This window comes from Sus scrofa, chromosome 4, assembly GCF_000003025.6.
Source record: "Sus scrofa isolate TJ Tabasco breed Duroc chromosome 4, Sscrofa11.1, whole genome shotgun sequence".
In the NCBI taxonomy this organism is placed as follows: domain Eukaryota; kingdom Metazoa; phylum Chordata; class Mammalia; order Artiodactyla; family Suidae; genus Sus; species Sus scrofa.
The window spans coordinates 76,723,760-76,745,898 of NC_010446.5; the positions used below are offsets into that span (position 1 = coordinate 76,723,760).

General features: G+C 41.0%; 2 protein-coding genes across 2 annotated transcripts in view; both read right to left on the reverse strand.

Annotated features, from left to right (window-relative positions):
- LOC100627466 overlaps positions 1 to 22,139 on the reverse strand; it is a 272,180-nt gene that overhangs the window by 141,879 nt on the left and 108,162 nt on the right. The window contains 3 exon segments of the mRNA XM_021089367.1: positions 9,307 to 9,478; positions 10,241 to 10,692; positions 10,695 to 10,863. Coding sequence (XP_020945026.1) covers positions 9,307 to 9,478; positions 10,241 to 10,692; positions 10,695 to 10,851 — 781 coding nt within the window. The 5' untranslated portion in view covers positions 10,852 to 10,863.
- RP1 (RP1, axonemal microtubule associated) lies at positions 845 to 6,505 on the reverse strand (the record flags this gene model as incomplete). The annotated part of the gene is given in 1 exon segment (XM_021090355.1): positions 845 to 6,505. A coding segment is annotated over 1 exon segment (5,661 nt), but the record flags the coding sequence as incomplete, so codon positions are not given.

Genomic DNA, 22,139 nt, shown 5'->3' on the forward strand with positions numbered 1-22,139 from the left:
ATTAATGCAGGTGAACACAGAAAGAAATCTGCCGAGTTCCTCTTCAGAGTCCTTTTTCAATTTTAAGAATATTACAGTCCCCTCGTCCTTTTCTTGTCCAAGTTAAATCACTCCAGTTCCTTTCATTTTTCTTCACAGAGCATGCCTTAAAATTTTCCATTTTTTTCTGACCTATCTGAATTTCTTGATATTCTACTAATGTTTAAGACTATAATTTCTAGGCAAAGTACTGGAGAGCCAGCCTAGTAGCAGAGCATCTTTTTCTAGCTATGAGGGAAAATGGTGATCCTGCCTCAGGGAAATGCTTGCAAGTTCATTAGACAGATGTTCTGAGGAAACTGGATTCAACACATTTGGCACACACACAAAAACAATTTGTGATATTGCTGTGTAGGTCTTATATTTTTATCAAAGAGCAGTTAAATTAATACATGAAATAATTTGAGGCTATATCTATTCCACTAATTCACCAATCATTTAATATACATTTTGCATTAAGCTGACAACATTTGTAAAGGGGGGGGAGATATAACTCCTGTCCTCAGGACATTTATGAGGCCCCAGGAGAAAAATAACAGAAACAGAAAGTTATACATGTTCAAGAAAAAAACACAGAAACGTCAAAAATAATAGAATAGAAACCGAGTCTGCATTCGTTGAAAAAATAAAGAACACAGGGAGGATGAAAGTCAAACTGGATTACCCAGTGGCAAGATTTCTAGGGTTAGCTTATTTAGAAGAAGCGGGAAATTCTTTGAGGTTATCTAATACACATCCATCCCACATGCTCTACTTTCTCGTAAGGAAAAAACACTGATGAAGAAATGTTATGCTGACACTGAAATCACAAATGGTGTTCATCACAGCTTTCAGGATCACTTCAATTTAACTGGTTCGCTTCCTCCCAAATGAAAAGATTCTCATCTTTAAAAATATAAAATATTCCTAATATATTTCTGTTGCTAGTATCTGAGGATGTCTTAACTTGGCAAAATAGGCAAGTTTGGTCAAGCATTTCAAAGGGGAAATGATAGCTATTTTCTCTTACTACTTGATTGAGATTTGTTCTTGAGCTCTGGAAACTGTTGTTTAAAAAGTTGTTATTCTCATCAACTACTTCAAAGATTTCCTTTGTCTGATTACTGAGGTCTTGTGTATTTGAATTCACATCACCCATGACTAACAATAATGTGTGCAAGAAATTCCCTAAATATGATCGAAATTCATTTAAATTAGTGTCTTCCTCTAAATCCACGAAGTTAGATCTTTTTCTTCTTTTATCCATTAAGTCAAATGTGTTACTGAAATAAAGCCAATCAAATACACTGCTAATGGTATTATCAATAAATGCTTCTCTATTACTTGCTTTATTGTCCTCATCTCTGAACATGCTTTTGTTTGACCGTAGTAAATATGGGTGTATTTTCATCCATAATTTGAGACTCAAGGAATTTTCAATATCAGAATCTTTGCAATATGCAAATCCTCGGTGTTCCTCATTTAAAGGCTCAATCATCACAGTTAGGATTGGGCAGTGCTGACCACAAATAGTATAGAGTTTATCCAAAGAGTCGCCCTCCTGAAGTGCACCATGAAACCCACTGTTACCAGGCAGTGGCTGATTTTTAATAGTATCATCAGGGACAGGATGGACTTTGTTATCAGCAGATGTAAAGACATGAGTGACAGATGCACATACTCTTCCTGACCTATTATTATCTTTCTCTGCATGGTGATTTGGTATTCTCTCCTTAGCGCAAGTTTTATTCTCAACATCTAGGAAATCCTCACAAAAAGGCTCAGAGTCACTACAATGAGGCATGTGAAAATAATTGCATCTCAGTTCAGGGGGTTGAGTCAGTTCCTCCAATTCTGAAGAGGACAGTTCAGCCATGTTTGAGCCTGGGGCCAAATTTCCAAAATGTGAATATGGTGCCTCATTGCTGTTATTATCAAGTAGAGTATCCACTGATGTGGTGTCCCCACTGCCACATGTGCCAGAATTTTCAAAAGATGATACTCTTAGCAAATGATTTTCTCTCAGGAGCCACTTGCCTTTGTCAATCAGTACTCCCTCTTCTCTGTCCCTGAGGACTCTGTTTTGATCATTTTGTTCTGTGCAATGCTCCACAATGTCTTCTCCATGACAACTGGCTCTCACATCAAAATCACATTTATCTTGCCTTTCCTCCTGAAATTTCTGCAACACAGATGAATTACTGGATGCCTGTTCAGAAGAGCCAAATGACTGACTTTGAGAATCATAAAGACCTCCTTTCCCAGCGCACTGAAATTCCACAGAATTAGAAGGATAGACCTGAGATGTACGTGCAGACCCAGGAAAAAAAGACGGTTTTATCAGCTCTGCTTTACCATAGAGTTTTTCTATTGTTCTTTTAACAAATCCTTTGTTATATTCTTTCTCTTGGGCAATCTCCTGACCACTGTCACTGGGGCCACCACTGGATGTTTTATATGACTGTTCATTCTCACTGTCTTGTCTGTAATCTGACCAATCAGAAGTCACTGAGCTTCTGAAGCAGTTTTTAAAACGAAGAGGGGACTCTGCAAAACTTCCAGTATCCATGCGTTCCACCATATTTTTTTCTCTCATTTTAGCTTCTCCTTCACTGACTTCCTTTTCAGTATTTTGCTTAGAATCATAGCAAAATACTAAAGATGATGGTGTTGCCAGCCTCCTACTGATTGTCTCACAAATTACACCATTCCATCTTCCTTCTTCTGTAAGGCTCTTGCTACTGACTTTGATCAAATCCAGATTTTTACTAGTCTCTAATTCCTTTTGGATTGATTCTTCAGTAGTTTGCTCTCCTGAATTTATCTTTGTATTAAAGATATCAGTGTTCTGGTTTTCTAATTCTTCAAAAGATTCTAATTCTGAAATATTTCTTTCATTTGATGTCATGCTGTTGGTTATTGAGCCTGGTTCTTCAGAAGTCTTTGATTCTTCATTATCAAAAGATGTATATGCATTTTTATCCTGAAATTTCTTTAAAGAACAATTTTTAAATTCATCTAGAGAACTATGCTCCCTATTGAGTTCTGGTTCAGCTGCATTTTGGAAAAAGTCACAATGGCTTAACTTACTGATATTTTGGTCTGATATCCATGGATTAAAGCCATGTTTACACCCATGGTCTGCCAAAATATTTAGGTCTTTCTGAACTTCACCAATACTTTCTAACTTTTCAGTTAATTCTAAATTATCAGCATATGTGTTTTCTTTGGAATTTAAAAAGTCACTGGTGTTGCAGACTTTGATGGGAATGTAGGGCTCATCAACTGGGCAAGCTGTCTCACAGGGATGCTTTTCCTCATAAGCACAAGCCTTATGAGAAGACATGGCATCACTAAGTGAACAGACCTCTCCTAGAAAACAAGCCTTACGCATGGAGGCCTCATCCATGGTACAGCCATCACTAGGGAAAGAATCATCACTGAGGGGATAAGCCTCTTTTGGGGGAGAAGTCTTATTCACAGTGCACATCTTACATGGAGAGCAAGTCACCTCTGAAACAGAGACTTTAGAGACACAGTCTCCACTGGCAGAACAGTCTCCATCTAAAGAGGAGATTTTCTGTGTTTTCTCATTTTCAACGCACTTAGGAACTAGCTGAACGCTGGGTGTAGAACAACTTGCAGAAAGACCTACTGGAACCATGTCCTGTTCTTTCTCAGTGAATCCAAAATCACTTGTGGTTGACTCCACTAAACTGGCAACAGCAGCCTTCAAGTCATCAGCTTCCTCTGTGACAGCAATATGCTTCAGAACCTCCAGCAGTGCCAGTGTTTCTGAAGTTCTACTGGTAGTCTTGTGAGCATCACCTTGACAGAAGGTATTCATACCTCCCTTTAGGTTTAGCACCAGGAGCCAAGCTAGAAGAACATTAGTGGAGGAATTACATATTGGAGAAGGGAAGGGAACATCTGTAAGTAGACCTGACATTGGAACAACTCCATTCTGAGTCTTGTGAATACCAAGAACTGAAGCTTGCAGTTGGTGAAGCAATCGGACTGGTAAGAGGTCTTTTGGAGTGTCCTCTTCCATAAGATCAACTTGAATGGCAGCCTCTACACTTTGCCCTTTTGTAGCTAAGTTTACGTCTCTGTAAACAAGGCTTACCTCTGGTCCTAACTTTTCAGCAGAAGCCTGATTTTTAGTATTATGACCACCAAGAGTTGACTGTGACAGAGGACAACATCCATTAAAGGAAAGCAAGTAAGCATCACGCAGAGATTCAACCTGGTTCTCATAAAGAACATCTGTAAGTTCTTCACTGTTACCTTTGTCAAAAGATGTACCTAACTCTTTATCTAGATTATGTCCCGTCAAACTGGCATTTTTAGTTTTGTGCCTATTACTTTCAAAATTACTTCCTTTTCCAGAACTTATATGGGAATTATTTCCTGGAAAACCACTGTTGTTACAGTTTACCACACTCCTTTCATTTCTGCAGATTGGAGCTGATGTCCTAGGTTGCAAAGCTGAATGTGGATTTATGTTCTGCAACCATTTCTGTACATAATTTTGAACTGAATGATGGGTAATATCCTCAGGAAAAACAGCTTTTTTCCAGGAAGTTAAGGAATTTGCCCTTGTTGTGACATGTTGCTTACTTACAATAGCATCAGATTTCAACTTATTCCCTTTTTGTTTTTTCTGGCTTCTTAAAGTTATGGGTGAATTATTAACCTTTGAAACTAAGCTCTTTTTTGCTGTTCCTCTCAAATACCAAGATGCTATTTCTGCTTGAGCTTGTGGTCCACAAAAAGCATTGGGGTTTTGCTCAAGGAAATTAAATACATGAAATAAATTTTGATTTTCAAAAGTATTTTTGCAATATCTAAATTCATTATGGGAAAATATTTCTTCTCCTTGATTCACTTCTCTTTTTGTAGATCTTCCTAAGCTTGCTTTGTTTAGTGGTCTGAATTTTCTTTTGGTTAAAAGTCCCTGAACCTTAGGATTATGAATAGTATTTAATTTATTTCTATGGACACTCTTAGAATTCACAGGATTATTACTTTGGGAAGAAAAATAATTTGATTCAATTACCATATCACTTGCATGGAGGTCTTTCTCACAAAGTATCTGTCCTTGAAGGGGACGATGTGACTCTTTCAGTATGGCTTCCTGTGCACTTCTACCTCTTGTATTTATTCTCTTACCCTTACTGGGGATTGCTTTAGATGCAATCTCATCCTGAGGCCTGGAATTTCTCACATGCTGCTGAGATTTCATCCTCTTTTTGTTGACAACAGGTGATGAAATTTGCTTTTCCTTTTCTGGAAGTTGTGTTAAACCACACTGAGCAAATTCACTAATTAGTTTGTCAATTCCTGTGGCGACAGGGGAGTATCCTACTGAAGCTGGGGTCTCTGAAATGGTTTTGTCAGGTCCAGAGTTGTCACTTGAAGAATGAGTTGTATCTGCTAAAAAGGGACTGAATCTATCACTAGTGTTACCATAAGCCCTTAAATTCTTGACCCTATTTTTACTGTCTGCTGTTACACTATCAACTATATCTTCCTCTACAATTGAGTTTTCTGATGTAATCTGTGGCAAGCCATTATTATGAGACATCTCTAACATCTTCTGACTTGTAATTTCTACAACACCAGCACTTATTGCACTTGACTTGAGCAGTCTGCTTTCTTTTTTTCTTTCTAAAGATGACTCTACCGGTTCATTGTTATCAACCTGAACAAGTACTGGTCTGTTAGATACTGATGACATCTTACTGCAAGCATGTGTGAACATGTGATACTGAGATTTGTTCTCACCATCTTTCCTTTCTTCACTATAGGAAAACTGTCCAATCATTTTCTCTTGAACTTCAGTCTCAGACACTAAAGTCACACTCCCTATCACAGATTTCTTTTGTCTCACTCTCCTTGGTCCAGGTGTAGGGGGCCTATAAAAATGGTGCTTCGCTTGATCCTGAGTTCCCTGAATGGTGTTTGTGTTCATAAGAGCATTCTCCCAACTAGCAGTACTGCAAGCTTCAGACTCTTGGTCTGTCATTTGAGGGTTTATCTCCTCTGCCAAACTGCTCTCTTGATTATTGTCTTTCTCCAGAGGTGAGACATCTGCAGACAATGAACATGCTGTAAGCTTTAAACCAGATGATCGATCATCTGTTCTTCCTGGAAAACTGCTTATCGCACTCTTTCCATCATTATTAGAAAGACCAGCTCTACAGACAGTGGTTGTCCATTTTATGGTTTCCTCCTCTTTTATCTTGAATCGAACTTTCATCTCAACTGTCATAGTGCCATCTTGATTAAAAATAATTGATTTCTCAACATCATCTTCAGAAGGATGTATCAATAAATTCTGAGAATCATTTTTTTCTAAGGCTAAGTAGTTTTCAGAAGGAAAAAAATGGTCTGAGTAGCAATCATTACTCTGCATTTTGTCAGAAGAAACAGAATAAATCTGGGACCTTGGGCTTGAAGGCGCATGTGTGCTCACTTTCAGATTTTAAAAGTAAAAGAATGCCCCACATCAAAATATAAATGTGGAAGATAGAGAAGTTATAAATATCCAATAGAAGAGGCAGCAAAGAGAGAAAAGAAAAAAATAATTAATATAAAAATATCATATTTTTCTAATTTTCACAGTAAGATGTTGGTAAGTTTCTCACCTCTACATACTCATTGATTATTTTAGTTCACTATAAAATCTGGTACATTTCTACAAACTACTCTAATTTTTTTATTGAAAAACAATGTAATAAACACTTATTTTTTTGAGAATGAAGTACATTTATTTTTTTCAGTTACAAATTTCAATTTTATACCATATAATTGACTTTCTCTAATGCTACATATGGAGCAAATACATTTTCACTTCTCACCTAAACTACTCTTTAAAAGAGAACTTATAATTCTACTTCAGTGAGGAAATTCACAGAACTTTTTTTAACGAGTTTAATAAGATACTTTTTTTTTCTTTTTTTTTTTTTTTTTTGTTTTTTTGACTTTTCCTAGGGCCGCATTTGCAGCATATGGAGGTTTCCAGGCTAGGGGTATTGAATTGGATCTGCAGCTGCCAGCCTACACCACAGCCACAGCAACATGGGATCCAAGCCGCATTTGCGACCTACACCACAGCTCACAACAAGACTGGATCCTTAACCCACTGAGCAAGGCCAGGGACTGAACCTGAAACCTCATGGTTCCTAGTCAGATTCATTAACCACTGAGCCATGACAGGAACTCCAGTAAGACACTTTTAATAAGGAAAGTATAAAAATTACTATGGATTGTACAAAAATGAAGAGATTTTTGTGGGGTTTTGTTGTTGTTTTACTTTGTTTACCATTACTGAAATTAGGGTCTAACCAAGTGCTGCTTATCTAGTCAAACAAGCAAGTAAGAATTTATAGTGCTATTCATTTTCCTGTGTATATCAAAGAGATATCTACAGCATTATAAAAGTTAAAACATTTTAAGAGTTTATTTTAAAAGCTAATAATCTAGCAATAATTATTAATTTAACATTCACTTTGTAGAAATCAGTATATTTGATTTAACGTAAGTCACAAAAGAGAACAGAGCTATAGACCAAGGTATCTAGGTATTTTTTTTAATGTCTATCTCTAGAGTTAACTTGGCATTCATTCTACCTAAGCTCAATCAAATTCCTATTAGTAGTAATTTGTATAGATGTATACATGCTTACCATCAATTAAATAACTTTAAAGTTTCAGGGTATAAGCCTAAAGATACTCTCTCTTATTTCAAGTCAACTTTCACCAAAATTATAAATGAAACTGACTCACTCATAACTTTTTAAAGTAAATCTTAACAAAGCCCTTGGATTTCCTGAAGCCATTAAAAATCATACTCAGGAGGTCCCTCGTGGCTCAGTTATTAACGAATCCAACTAGGAACCATGAGGTTTCGGGTTCCATCCCTGGCCTTGCTCAGTGGGTTAAGGATCTAGTGTTGCCGTGAGCTGTGGTGTAGGTCGCAGACGCAGCTCAGATCCAGTGTTGCTGTGGCTCTGGCGTAGGCCGGCGGCTACAGCTCTGATTAGACCCCTAGCCTGGGAACCTCCATATGCAACGGGTGCGGCCCTAGAAAAGACAAAAAAAAAAAAAAAATACTCAGCATCCCACATGAGATAGAAGATAATAAAACCATTTTAATAAAATGACCAAGGTTAAACAGTATTACTCTATGCATAACAGATATTTACCACTTAATTTCTACAAAAAGAAATACTAATTCTTTATTAAAAATATCCATAAAATAACTAAAGTAACTATAAATTATAGTTGTTTCACCCTTTTTAGCAATAAGTAGCAAAACTAATACTATTTAAAATGTGTATTTTTCCATGTTTAAATAAAATTTAAACTAAAATTTAAGTATAAATGGCAATCAATATTTTAGCATAGAACTAAAATACTGTGAACAATGAAGAATGAGATTAAAATACAGAGAACAATGAAGAAGGAGATTAGCTATGCCTGCAAAGTGAATTTACAGCCTATCCTACAGCCTTGGGTGGCAAGAGGCTCTTCTCCTCCCTATGCAAAGAATAATGTCACACTGTATGACATTTCCTAAGGAATCATCAACCTAAGAGCTGTTAGCCAGCACAAATGGGCTATATGAACCCTTTTTTAAAAAATAAATAAATAAAAGTAGATCTTGGGGCCTGTGAGTTTTACTGGAATAACTTCAGAAAGTGGAGCATGTATGCAGTTGTAGATTTCTTTTAATATATAAAACAACTAGCCTGAGCTCAGTTGAGATATTGCATGGCATTACTTAGAGAAATCTCTGCAACTACCAGTATCACTCACACATATTCCACAGAATTTAGAATTCCGCCCTAAATCAAGAAACGATGGGAGTACCTCAGCAGGTTAAGAATATGCCCTTGTCACTACAGTGGCTCAGGTCGCTGCTGTAGCGCAGGTTCAATCCCTGGCCTGGGGAACTTCTGCATGCCACAGGTATGACATTCCCTCCAAAAAAAAAGAAATGATGGCACCTTAATATTTTTATCTAGGTATTACATGCAAAAACAAAAAAAAATCTTATCAATTTAAAGACACATCATTGATTGATTTGGAAAAAAATTTTAATTATTAGATAGTCTATGACTCTTTCCAGCTATAAATGTAACCAATTTCAGTTTTCAATATTTTGATTCTCTCCTTTTCTGTGATGAAGGAAATTGGTTATTTAAGATCAATTTTTGTTGTCATCAGGGTAAAAAAAAAATCTCAGGACTAAAAATAAGGGCTATATATTTAAGTGACTTACTTTTTCTGCTTTCTGACCTAGCACTTCCCTTGGGGTACACACGATGAGAGATCCCTGGTAATCTAGCAGGAAGCAAGTACTTTTGGATGTCATAATTTCCTGGTTTAAATGGCTCCCTTCCTGCTGCCACCACAGCTCCAGAGCTCAGGATCACAGCCTGGATACTGGGAACCTAGAAAAAAATCAAAGTTACAGTCCTTACATGCACAATATGAAGTTTTGTCCTTTTCCACATGGTGAGTTTTAAACTGATTGAATTAATTCGACAACCTCCTGGGTTTGAAAGAGATAATCACCAACTATTTGTTAGGCACAATGATGTCTACAAAATAAAGTACGAAAGTGTCAAAGTGCGGGGAGAGGGGGCTATTAGACCAACAGCCTTACTCAGGCTGCAGCTGGCAGACAGACCGGTCTACTGCCACCGTAACTTTATGAATCTTTAAAGGGTACGCAGTACCGCCTCTGTTCTCCCACCCAAGGATCCCCCTGGGAAAGGGCCCGCGGGACACGCCAGGGCAGGGAAGATGAGCCAGTGTGCACCAGTCAGCTGCAGGGGACCCTCTCCCTGCCCGTGAGCACATCCCAGGAAAATGCTTTCTGCCCCCAACAGAGTATCACTCAGCCACGTCTTTTCAGCAAATACTGAGATCAGATTCGGCGCCCACACATCCTATGACTCGGGACTCTGGGGACGAAGTGGATAAGAAATAAGCTCCCCTCGCGGACAACGCCTGGTAAGATTCTCGCCCGGAAATGAACAGAACATCCACCCAGGTGAGCTAGCGCCCTCTCGCGAGCGTGGACGCGCGCACGCACAGACACGTACGGGAACGCAGGTACGTCCAAACCCTTCCTTGTTGGGGCTGCCGTTTTGTCCCACACTACGGGAGGTCAGACGGGAGGAAACCCCTTCTGCTCCCCAAACGCTCACCTTTCTTCCATCCGTGGCGTACAGCTTGGTCACCGGGCGCTGCATGACCTCTGACAGGTGCTGCAGAAATACCTCGAAGCTCTGCGTGACCCTCTTGTTCAGGACCACCGCACGCCTCGTCTTGGGGTCGCCGTTCTTGAAGACCACGAGCCGCCGCTGCGCGCGCAGCATGGCGGAAGCAGGGGCGGTGGGGGATCGATGCGCGTGCGCGCTGAGGGCTCGGCTGCTGAGCCAGGGCCGCGGGGGCCGGCGGGCCTTGTCCAGGTCCACAGGCTGCACCTTCCGGCCGTGGGAGCACAAGTACGACTGGCCGTCCTCCAGCTCCTCCAGACGCGTGATGCTGTGCCTTCCGCGAGGGGTGCTGATGTTCCTCACCCCGAAGGGTAGGGGCACCTTCCCTGACAAGTTATCCAGTAGAGCATCAAATGTCTTGAAAGAACGAGGGTTCACACCACCCGGACCCCGCCGAATTGCGGGTCTCCGCTCTTATAGAAGCTGATCCTTTTGGCTACCACAGGCTGCATGACGCCCAGCTGGCGAGAGGAAGGAACCTGACCTTGGGAAGAAGTCCGGCGGATCACGGAAAAACTGGTGGAAGCAGTTTCGATCATTTTGGTCGATACCTAGCGAGGGAAGCAAATCATTCATCTTCACAGTAGCAGAATCATGAAGAATACAGACTAATGCAAATGCCAGCTACTTAGAGCTGTAGGCACTCAGGCTGTTCTAGAACTTCATTCATTCATTTATTCACTCATTGTACCTACCGATTTTGAAAGATAATTTCAGGAGCTTACAATACAAAGACATAAAAGAAAGTTACAGGAGTGTTTTGTTTTGTTTTGGTCTTTTCTAGGGCCGCACCCGCGGCATATGGAGGTTCCCAGGCTAGGGGTCTAATCGGTACTGTAGCCGCGGGCCTAAGCCAGAGCCACAGTAATTCCAGATCCGAGCCACATCTGCGACCTACACTGCAGCTTGCAGCAATGCCGGTTTCTTAACCCAGTGAGCGAGGCCAGGGATCAAACCCGCAACCTCATGATTCCTAGTCAGATTTGTTAACCACTGAGCCACTGCAGGAGCTCCACCCTAAGAGTGTTTATAATTGAAAGATTAAAGACAATCTAAAGACATTGCTAAGGGCCTAGATAGATAAACTATAATATATAAACCCTTGGCAAATTATGCAACCATTATAAATGGCTTTATAAATAGGTATTTATTGGCACAGAAAAGTGATCATGACCTATTAGTAAACGGAAAAGCAGCTTATAGAATACACATGCTATGCCACTGCCAATGTATCTGGTATTTATCATACCAGCAGATGAAAGTCCAAAGTATATACAGCCGGGTGTTGGTGGTTATCCCTGATGGCAGATCTGGAGATAATATTTGTGTTTTTTATCCATTGCCAAGTTTTGCAAATCTTTAAAATTAACAGGTATTACTGAACAATAAAAAGATTACAAGAGGACGCAAATCAGAAACCAGTTAGAAAAGAGTTCTACAGTTGATCGATTTAGTTCTACATGGCCTGGCAGTCAAGGAAAATGGAGAAAAGCAGGAAAAGTTTATAAAGTTCAATATTGTCTGTTGGATGGAATCAAATGAACTCATCTAGAGGAAACTGTTTCCTAACATTAAATTTTAGAAGGGGGAGTTCCTCTCATGGCTCATCAGTAACGAACCTGACTAGTATCCATGCGGACATAGGTTCAATCCCTGGCCTTGCTCAGTGGGTTAAGGATCCGGTGTTGCCATGAGCTGCAGTGTAGGTCGCAGAAGCAGCTCAGATCTGGCATTGCTGTTTCCGTGGTGTAGGCTGGTAGCTGTAGCTCCAATTTGACCCCTAGCCTGGGAACTTCCATATGCCACCGGTGGGGCCCTTAAAAAAATAAAAAAAAATAAAAAAATTCTGCAAGGAATGTGTCGCATATGTCCTTAAATAAGGGACATGTTGAGGTAGTGTAAGATGTTTCTGTTACAGATGGTAGAAAATGCAAGCAAATTATTTAATACACTGCTAATCCTACTTTAGGTAACACTGCACTAACCAGATATTTTCAGAATGAATGACAACATTGCCATGGGCTAAAAATAGTGCAACCTAATACTGCTCCCCCTAGTGGTTCTAAAGTGAAAACTTCAGGAGAAAATTTAAGAGCCATTTCAACCAAATCATGGAGGTTTTCCTCTTTCACTTTCCCAGAGTCTGACTGACAGGTGAACAGCTTGTAGGAGGGTTTATCTGATTCTGTGCTGTATTTCATTTGTAGCATATTGTAACTATTTTCTTTTGTTTTAAATCAATGTAATTATTAGTGTCTTTTGACAGAGTAAGAATGCCCTGCAGCCTTGAAGACAAACTGAACAAACTAAATAAATGTGATCGGTTTTATAGAGATGAAAAAGGCATTATTTGTCATTATAAATCAGCTATAAATCTGGCCCAAATCACCTACTTAAATGTTTGCAAGCTGTTATCTAAGACTCTTCATTATATCTCCAATACAATTTGCAAATCCTATTTATATGTAACCTAGGAAAATGCATTCAGGGATCAGCCTAGAAATCAGCTGTGTCTCCCCCTCTCTCCTCCAGCAGTTTGAAGCAAGTATAATACTTAGGACAGAGGTAGCTGTAGCAGGCAAGCGCATAGGGGCTGGGCAGCCCCATTCTACAGTGGAATCAGCAAAACCTCCGTCACTTCTCATGCTTGGCTGATAAGCCCTGTTCTGACCTAGGGCACACACGGAATCTCCCGCCCACACCAGCTGTAGGAGGGTGGATTCCTTCAGTGTTTAAACAAAAAATTTCAGAACTCTGTGCCTCCAGTTACTTTTTAGGTTTGTTTACTTACATATTTATTTGAAAAGATTTTACACCAATAGTGTTTGAGACTCATTTCTCACCTGATTTTGGAAAATTTATCTACATGGAAGTGCATAGTAAGGCTTTTTTTTTTTTTTTCGGTCCTTTTAGGGCTGCACCTGCAGCATATGGAGATTCCCAGGCTAGGGGTCTAATTGGAGCTGTAGCCACTGGCCTACGTCACAGACACAGCAACACGAGATCCTTGACCTACTAAGCAAGGCCAGGGATCAAACCTGTGTCCTCATGAATCCTATTCAGATTCGTTTCCACTGAGCCACGATGGGAATTCCCATAGTGAGGCTTTTAATTCCAGTAGTTTTCATCCTGGATCTCAATATTTGGAGAGCTGTGGACCTGGTAGTCATGTGGGGAACACACTTATGTGGGCTGATGTGCTAAGGGTTTTGTTTGAGGTTTTTTGGGTGTGTGTGTGTGTGTGTGTTTGGGGCTAAAATAAGAGGAGATTTTGTGTTAGTAACAAAAAAGAGAGAGACAAAGACCATGGTAGACTGGGACAGCTGGAGGGAAGAATGGCCCATTGCCCCTAGCCCACCGCTGCCACACCCCGATCAATGGTTTTGAGCCTAATGGCCAGATGCAGGAGAGGAAGAAGCTGAGGTTACCACATCCTGGGGACGTGCCCAGCAGCAGAGGAGCATTTGCAGAGCAGGGTGGTTGTTGCCAGGCACCGTGGTGAGGAGGCTGTAGCAAAAACAAAAATGCCAGTCCCCATGGTCTTAGCTGCATACAAAGCAGATCTCTAGGATCCTGGACGTCCTTGGGGGACGTTTTGGAGAGAATGTGGAGTTTTGCATACACGTGGGAGAGGTTCAAGAGCCTCTGGGAAGAAGGCAGGGCTTAGCATAGCATCTGCCAGCACGTGTGAACAGACCAGGGACGTGTCAGTCCTGCCTGACTGCAGTGTGCCCTTTTGTGAAACAGCTTTCAGCCCTCCATGGCTTTTAGCCACCCTGCCTTAGTTGGGCAATTTCTTAATCAACTTTAAAGACTAATCAGAATTTGGAGGGAAATTTTGCTGCTGTTTCTTTACATAAATTTTAGATAATAAGGTTTATTCTATGCCCTCTAGAGCTGGGGTAAGGCAGTAGTATACTCAGGCTGTCTAGGGAACAAAGTACCTAAAGTGGTCTCACTCTTCTCTCAGCAGGTCATGGAGGTAGATCCAGGAAACAAGTGCCCCTCCAGGGAGTTCCCTTTATGCTCAGCGGTTAATGAACCCGACTAGGATCCATGAGGATGCAGGTTCAATCCCTGGCCTTGCTCAGTGGGTTAAGGACCCAGCGTTGCCATGAGCTGCAGTGTAGGTCGCAGATGTGGCTCAGATCCCACATTGCCAAGGCTATGGCAGAGGCCGGCAGCTGTAGCTCTGACTGGACCCCTAGCCCTAGCCTGGGAATTTCTGAAGCCACCTTCCTCACCACTGACTTCCCCAGGTAGCAAAGGACCCAGTTAACAAAATCTCTTGCCTCCAGCCTATATTATATTGAAATCTACTTCTAAAGACTTGACCATTTGCCATCAATATCTTCCCTTCTTCCTGCCATGCTCTTCATTGCCTAGAGGCAGACCAGAGAACTGTCATCAATATTTGTATTGCTTTGTAAGATTAAGCAGATTTGTTTTACCATCCTTGGTTTCCCTAGGTTCAACCACAGTTGTGCCTAATCTGCACCATCACTGGTCTCAACTGTCTGTGCTGCTCAGAGCAAAACACTTGCCTTTTCCTAGAGCGCTGTGCCTTCTCTCCACCACGCACTGGACCAAACATGACAGATTTACAAGACGCAAGCACATCATCTCACTGATGATATTTTTAATTTACCACATAATAGGAATTCAAGCAATGCAGAAAGGAAAATGAAATAGAAAAAACCTGGTATATTCATAATATCCTGTAGCAGTTCAGAGATCTGATATTGCAGGAAAAATCAGTTCATTTCACAGATCATAACTCTATGGGGTAGGGCTGGGGGTGGGCGTTCAGAAAGGAAATACAACAGTTATTCCTATGGCAGTCACAGCACTGTGGAATACAGCAGCTCCCTCCTTCTGTAACGTACAGCCCAAATTTCTCGAAGTAAATAGTGTTTTTGTAATCAGAAAAAGAAATTTTACTCCTATTTGAATACACTAGAATTTCTTGATTTCCTGATACTGAAGTTCCTTTCTACCTCAATATCAGCATATTTGGGTAAAGAGAGTATTGGCAATATTTCCTCCTTTTCGAATGGTTACAGATAGAACACAAATATGTAGTCTAGATATAAAACAAAGTGCAAGTAGCCAAAACAGATTATTTTCAAAATAAAGGTTTGTACTTACCACAACTTGAAACTTCTCTTATAAAGAAAACGATGGTTTGAGTTGTTTAAACAATTGGATGTGTAACCTGCTCATTTCGTGCAAAGAAAACTAATGTCACTGGATTTATTCTTAGTGTATCTACTCAGGGACTGTGTACAGCCAATTAGTTTAATCCGAGGTGATGCTAATCACCAGACAGAATTCACCTTATGGGGGCCACTGCCAGAAACAAGCCAGTTCCCGGCATGCTCCACAGCTCTGAAATCTTCCTAATGAGCGTCTCCCTTGCATCATCTTGCTTTCCTAGTAGCATCAGCAGAAGATACTTCACCAATTCATAACTGTTTCCCTTCTAGGCAGCCTTCAGTCCTCATTTATTTGCATTAAAGAGAAAAGGTTGTAATCCTGCTAAAAATGAAATAGGTCAACATTTTGTCATTCTTTTACAAGAACCCCTGCCAGTATTTCCTCATGGCAGTCACTCAAAAAGAAAAGGGCCTAAGCCTTTTGTTTTTTATTTAAGCGCTCCTGCTTATTATGGCATCAGTGTAGGTCTAGGAGAATGGCTGTGAGTGTAACTGTGTGTCTCCTCAACGTGAGGAGACAGATGAGACGGGTGCCACACAAGTGAGGTGGTTCTTCTGCACCCACAGCCCTCCCCCCTTCTTTGCTTAATCGTGATGGGGTTTGCACACGTTCAGGACTTTGTCACACACGCAGTCCCTGGATGACACGCGCTGCCTCTGATGGGCACCTGCCGTCTAATCTGATGCGACAGTCCCTCACCCGATGGGATTTACCAGGCTTCCCGCCTCAGCTCTGAACCACAGGAGGGGAGGGGTCCCCTCTGGGGAGGAAGGAGCTGTTTCACAGCCGTGCTCCCGAAGGTGGCCTCCAAGCAGGTCACAAAAGGAAAAGCAGTGAAGCCGCAGAATTTGCCTGTAAATACTGACTCGTAACAAGTGACAGTTAAAAAGTAAAAAGGATAAGAAAAGGAGGGAGGAGGGGAAGACAGAAACCCTGGATGAGAAGGAATAACAGAGGGATATGCGGAGGGGAGGCATAGATTAGAGAAACCACAGCGTTTAACTTGACCCAAACCCCCTTCATAACCATGCCATCCACACAAAGACACAGCAACAGAATCAATAAAGAAACGTATGCTTACAGGGCGGCAGGAGGCAGGAACGGCATCATCACCATTCGAAATTGAAGTGTAAATTTTAATAAGTTTGGAGTTACGTGTAAGCGGCTCTTAATAGCTAAGGGCGCCTGAGGCATTTCTGTTGATTTTATCTTGGATCCTCTAATCCAAGCCTGATAAACAATTCACATCCATTGGGTCTATTTCAACACTGAAGGAATTTCAACTGAAGGAATTCCTTTGGGGCACTTGTACGAAAAGCAAGGTTTCAAATATGTGTGTGATAAATATATCCGCATGAAGAGCTCTGCCTGCCCTTCTAAGCATTGCTCCGAACATGTGGTCCACTCCCACGACTCCAGTCAGGAACGGAGACCCGTGGTGCCACCATGCCTTCTTCCTGGCATCACTGTCTCTGGCAGATGCCATTGTAGGAAGTCTAAACTACAGTTACCATTTCTCAAGCTTGAACTTGCACACAGATCACCTGGCCATCTCTATTCAATTCTGTCTGTCTGGTCACCACTGACCAGGGAGCCAGACCACCGGAGCCAGCACACAGAGGTGAAGTGCTTTGAAGTCAGACCTCAGTTCAAATCCCGTCCCCTCCTTCCACTTGGCCATGTGGTCTCAGGCCATTCACTTAATTTTTCTATGACTATCTCCTGGGCAGTAGAACATCAGAGAACATCTAGCTTAAAGGTGCATTGTGAATACCAAATAAGACAATATACGTGTTTGATGACATGCCTTAATGTCCTAATAAGTGTTCAACAAATGGAAATTATTATTTTAGCCGTGTTAATCTTCCTTTAAAACACCTTCCTGGGAGTTCCCGTCGTGGCTCAGTGGTTAGCAAACCCGACTAGAAACCATGAGGTTGCGGGTTCGATCCCTGGCCTTGCTCAGCGGGTTAAGGATCCGGCGTTGCTGTGAGCTGTGGTGTAGGTTGCAGACATGGCTCTGATCCCACGTTGCTGTGGCTCTGGCGTAGGCCAGTGGCTACAGCTCTGATTGGACCCCTAGCCTGGGAACCTCCATATGCCATGGGAGCAGCCCTAGAAAAGGCAAAAAGACAAAAAAACAAACAAACAAAAAAAAACATGGGTTGGGGGGTGGGGGAATGTGCTTGGGTTGTGGGATGGAAATCCTGTGAAAATGGACTGTGATGATCATTATACAACTATAGACGTGATAAATTCATGTGAGTAATAAATAAATTTTAAAAAAGATAAAAATTTAAAAAAACAAAGAAAAGAAAAGAAAACATCTTCCTGGTTCTCACCAGCTTTGGTGAAGGTCCTCACCCCCTGCTGTGCCACACCGCTTACGCTCCGACTCCAGCTGACTTGTGCCATTTCATCTCAACCCGTGTGTCCTACTCCTCAGCTTGAATTCCGTGACATTTCTTAGCTGTGGCTCCAAGCTTGTGCACGCCCTGTGGCTTTCGCCTGGATGGCCCTCTCTCAGCCCTGACGCCCTGCCCTCTGTCACGCTCCACCCTTCCACGCGTCCTTCAGGACGCAGGGCCTCCCAGAACCCTTCCTCAAACCCCCACCTCCCCACTACTCATTCTCTGCTGAAGTAGAGACCCTCCGCTGGGCTCGCTCATCCGGACAGGTGTATGCTCTCTCACACGGCTTACCACGCTGCCATCCGTGGCTTCTTCATGAATAAACACATTAAGCACCAAATGTATAACTAATTTATTCCTTCAGAATTTCCAGAAACAGCTCAGTGCCCTGTCCACAGCAGATCCTCGTTCAGTATCTGCTAGAGGAATGAGGCTCCACTTGTGTTTAATATAGTTAAACACTATAATATAATATAATTATATTTAATATATTATATGTTTAATATATTAATAGGTCTAATATATTGATATGTCTAATATATTAATATGTTTAATACATTGATATATCTAATATATTGATATGTTTAATACATTAATTTTTAATATATTAATATGTTTAATATAGCACAGAGACACAGCCCTGCCTCATTTAACTGCTAGAATTTACCTCTCCAGGCATATCCAAGGGAGTAGGGCAGAGATCAGACTTCATCAGGAAGCACAATCATTTGGAGCCATTAGTACCCAGCATGCCCTCTGTCATTTCCAACCAACCACATGGAATTCGGTGGACGGTCCATTCCGACTGAGCGAAATTACTGGGTGTTACACCTGGATGATCTCTGCTTTGGAAACAATTTCTCACATTACAGATCTCCTGGACTTGAAAACTGACATCTGTCTTTGCTCAGGCTCTTTCAATGCCCTAGACTATGTGGTTTTGACAGGGGAAAAAAATTTTTTTTTATTCCAGAACCTCAAGGACCTCTAGGCCTATAACAGAAGAGCTAACATTTGGGTCATCAAATTTGCAGAACAAAAAGAGAAAGTACTGTGGGGCTGAAATGGTCCCAGAAATAATAGCTGAAAATTTCCCAAATCTTGAAACAGACAAACTGATTCAAGAAGCTGACTGAATCCCAAAGACAATAAACTCAAAGAAATTCACACAAAGACACATCATAATCAAACTTCAGAAAATTAAAGACCACCAAAAATGTATAAAAGCAACCAGAGATGACACATTACAAATAAGGACACTTTGAATAATAGTAGATTTCTCATCAGAAACCACAGAGGCCAAAAGGGCATTATAACCATTTTTCAAGTGCTAAAATAAAAGAGCTGTCCGCTAGAGTCTCTACCCAGAGAAAATACCTTGAGGAATGAAGAGTAACACACACGTGCTCAGATGAAGGAAAGCTAAGCAAATTTGTCACCAGTAGATTTGTTCTAAAAGAATTTATAGGAGTTCTCACCATGGTACAGCGGGTTAAGGATCCAGCATTGCCACAGCTGTGGCTCAGCTTCAATCCCTGACCAGGAACTTCCATGCGATTCGGGTGCAGCTGGAAAATAATAAATAAATAAAAGAATTTATAAAGAATGTTAACTAATAGGAAGGAAATTATAAAAGAAGAAAACTTGGAATATCAGGAAGGAAGAAAGAAGAACAGAAAAACCGAACATATGAATAAACAACAAAGACTCGGCTTCTCTGGAATTTTCTAAATTATGTTTGACAGTTAAGGCAAAAAGTGTAATACTGTCTTATATGTTTCTCAGTGTATGTAGAGGAAACATTTAATATAAATGGAGGATGTTAAGGGAATCTAAGTTTTTTACACTTAAACTGGTAAAATGTCTACATCCGTAAACTGATAATTTTCTGTATGTACAATATAATACCTAAAGTTACCCCAACATACACAAAGAGATATGCTCAAAAACAAGATAGAAAAACTAAAATGAAACTCTAAAAACTATTCACATATCCCACAGGAAGGCATGAAAGAAAGAAAACAGGAAAATGAAAAAAAAAAGAGAAAAAATTAAAAGTAACAAGGCAGACTTAAGCCCTAAGAGATCAATAATTACATTAAACATAAACAGTCTCACATATTGTATGATTTGTTTATATAAAATTCTTTAGGGAATTTCTATTGTGACTTGGTTTACGAGCCTGACTAGTATCCATGAGGATATGGGTTCGATCCCTGGCCTCACTCACTGGGTTAAGGATCCAGCATTGCTGTGAGCTATAGTGTAGGCCAAAGATGTGGCTTGGATCCGGAATTGCTGTTGCTGTGGTGTAGGCCTGCAGCTTGCAGCTCCAATTGGACCCCTAGCCTGGGAATGTCCATATGCCGCAGGTGCAGCCCTAAAAGAGAAAAAAAAAAAAACTTTCTTTAAATGACAAAATGATAGAGATGGAGAAGAAACTGGTGGGTCCACTGGGGCTGGTGGCGGGGAGCGGGGAGTGTGGCCCCACAGGGTAGAATGATGGAGATCTTTGTGGTGATGCGACAGTTGTGTATCTCGATTGTATGAGTGGTTACACATGTGATGAAATAACAGAACTACACACACACATTTCCATCAACCCCAAAGGACCCTTTGTCCCCTTTTGCAGTCACTTCTCATTTCCACCCATTTTGCACAAAACAGCCACTAATCTACCTTCAGTCTCTACAGATTTGCCAGTTCTGGATATTTCATACCCATTGACAGAATCATACAATATGGAGACTTTCGCATCTGGCTTCATTTATTTAGCATAATGTTTCTGAGGTTCAGCTATGTTTTGGCATATATTAGTACCTCATTCCTTTCTGTTGCTGAGTAGTGTTGTGGTATATGACTATACCATATTTTGCTTATTCACCAGTTTGGGTTTTATGACTAATCCTGTAAAGGCAAGTGGTCACGGCAATTTTAAATGGGCTCCAGACAATGCAACAGGCATAGCCTTTCATCTGGAAATAACTGCTAATGAGAAATACATGGAAACCAAATGACACGCGAGCTGTCATTCCCAGTGCTGTAGCAGACGCAGTGTTCCCACTTCTAAAACTTGTAGAGGAGACCTGAACGGATACCAAGTCTCATGAATAAATAGCATGTATTTATGTGCCCACCTCATAGTGCTGTAATAATAATAAAATGTATCAATTACTGACTTTATGCCAAGCACCTTGCTTAATGCTTTAATTATTTCATGTAATCCCCACAAGAACTCTATGAGGTACGTGCAATTATTAAGCCTACTTTGGGCTAGGAGTACAGGGGTCGAGGAAGGAAGGACACACAATTAGCAGCAAGTGGAACCTCTCAACCATGCTGCAGTGATGTTCTCCATCTCCTGTTTGAAGTCTGTGTGTGGAGAGGGCAGGGTCTGGAGGATCCAGACCGCCCGGCTGCAGAGATCTGAGCTATTCCTCTTTTTTTTTTTAATTAAATTTTTTTTATTACTCAAATGATTTTATCACATCTATAGTTGTATAATGATCATCAGAGATCTGAGCTATTCTATAGGACACGGAAATGCGCTGAAGGTTTCCGAGCAGGAAAATGACAACATCAGAGCCGAATGTGTCACTGACATCTATGTCAGGTGACTTGGAGGGAGGAGACTGTGGTGACAGAAACCGGTGAGGTGGCCCTAAAAATAGTTAAATCAAGTACTCTTGAGGGCCTGACATAGAGTAATAAGAATAGAAATAGAGAGGAAGGAAACGGTTCCCAAAGAATGTCAGAGGTAGACCCGAAATAACGTAACAATAGGTGGATTGTGGAAGGCAGAGAGAGAGGTAATTTATTATTTAATCCTTCAAATGCATAATCGACTGTAGCTGAAGCAGCCCGCACAGAGCATAGTTCATGAAGAGCTGCGGCGTGAAGCAGGCGGAACAAAGATGACCACAGAAACTGGCTTTTGTTAAGCACTTGCTATGTCCTCCTTTAAATGGGTAACTTGAGTTTTTCCAGCCTGGGAAAATCGTAGTGTCATTAACAATTAGGAGATACAGTTAAGTCAGGAACTGTTTAAATCCATTCCATTTTGAACATACTTAGTTTGAGGTCACAAAAGACATCCAGGTAGTGATGCCCAAAAAGCAGCTGTTAATGACATTGAAGATTGAGAGAGACATGAGAATAAGAGGTTGAAGAGGCATTCACATAGGGGCTGTAATGTGGGT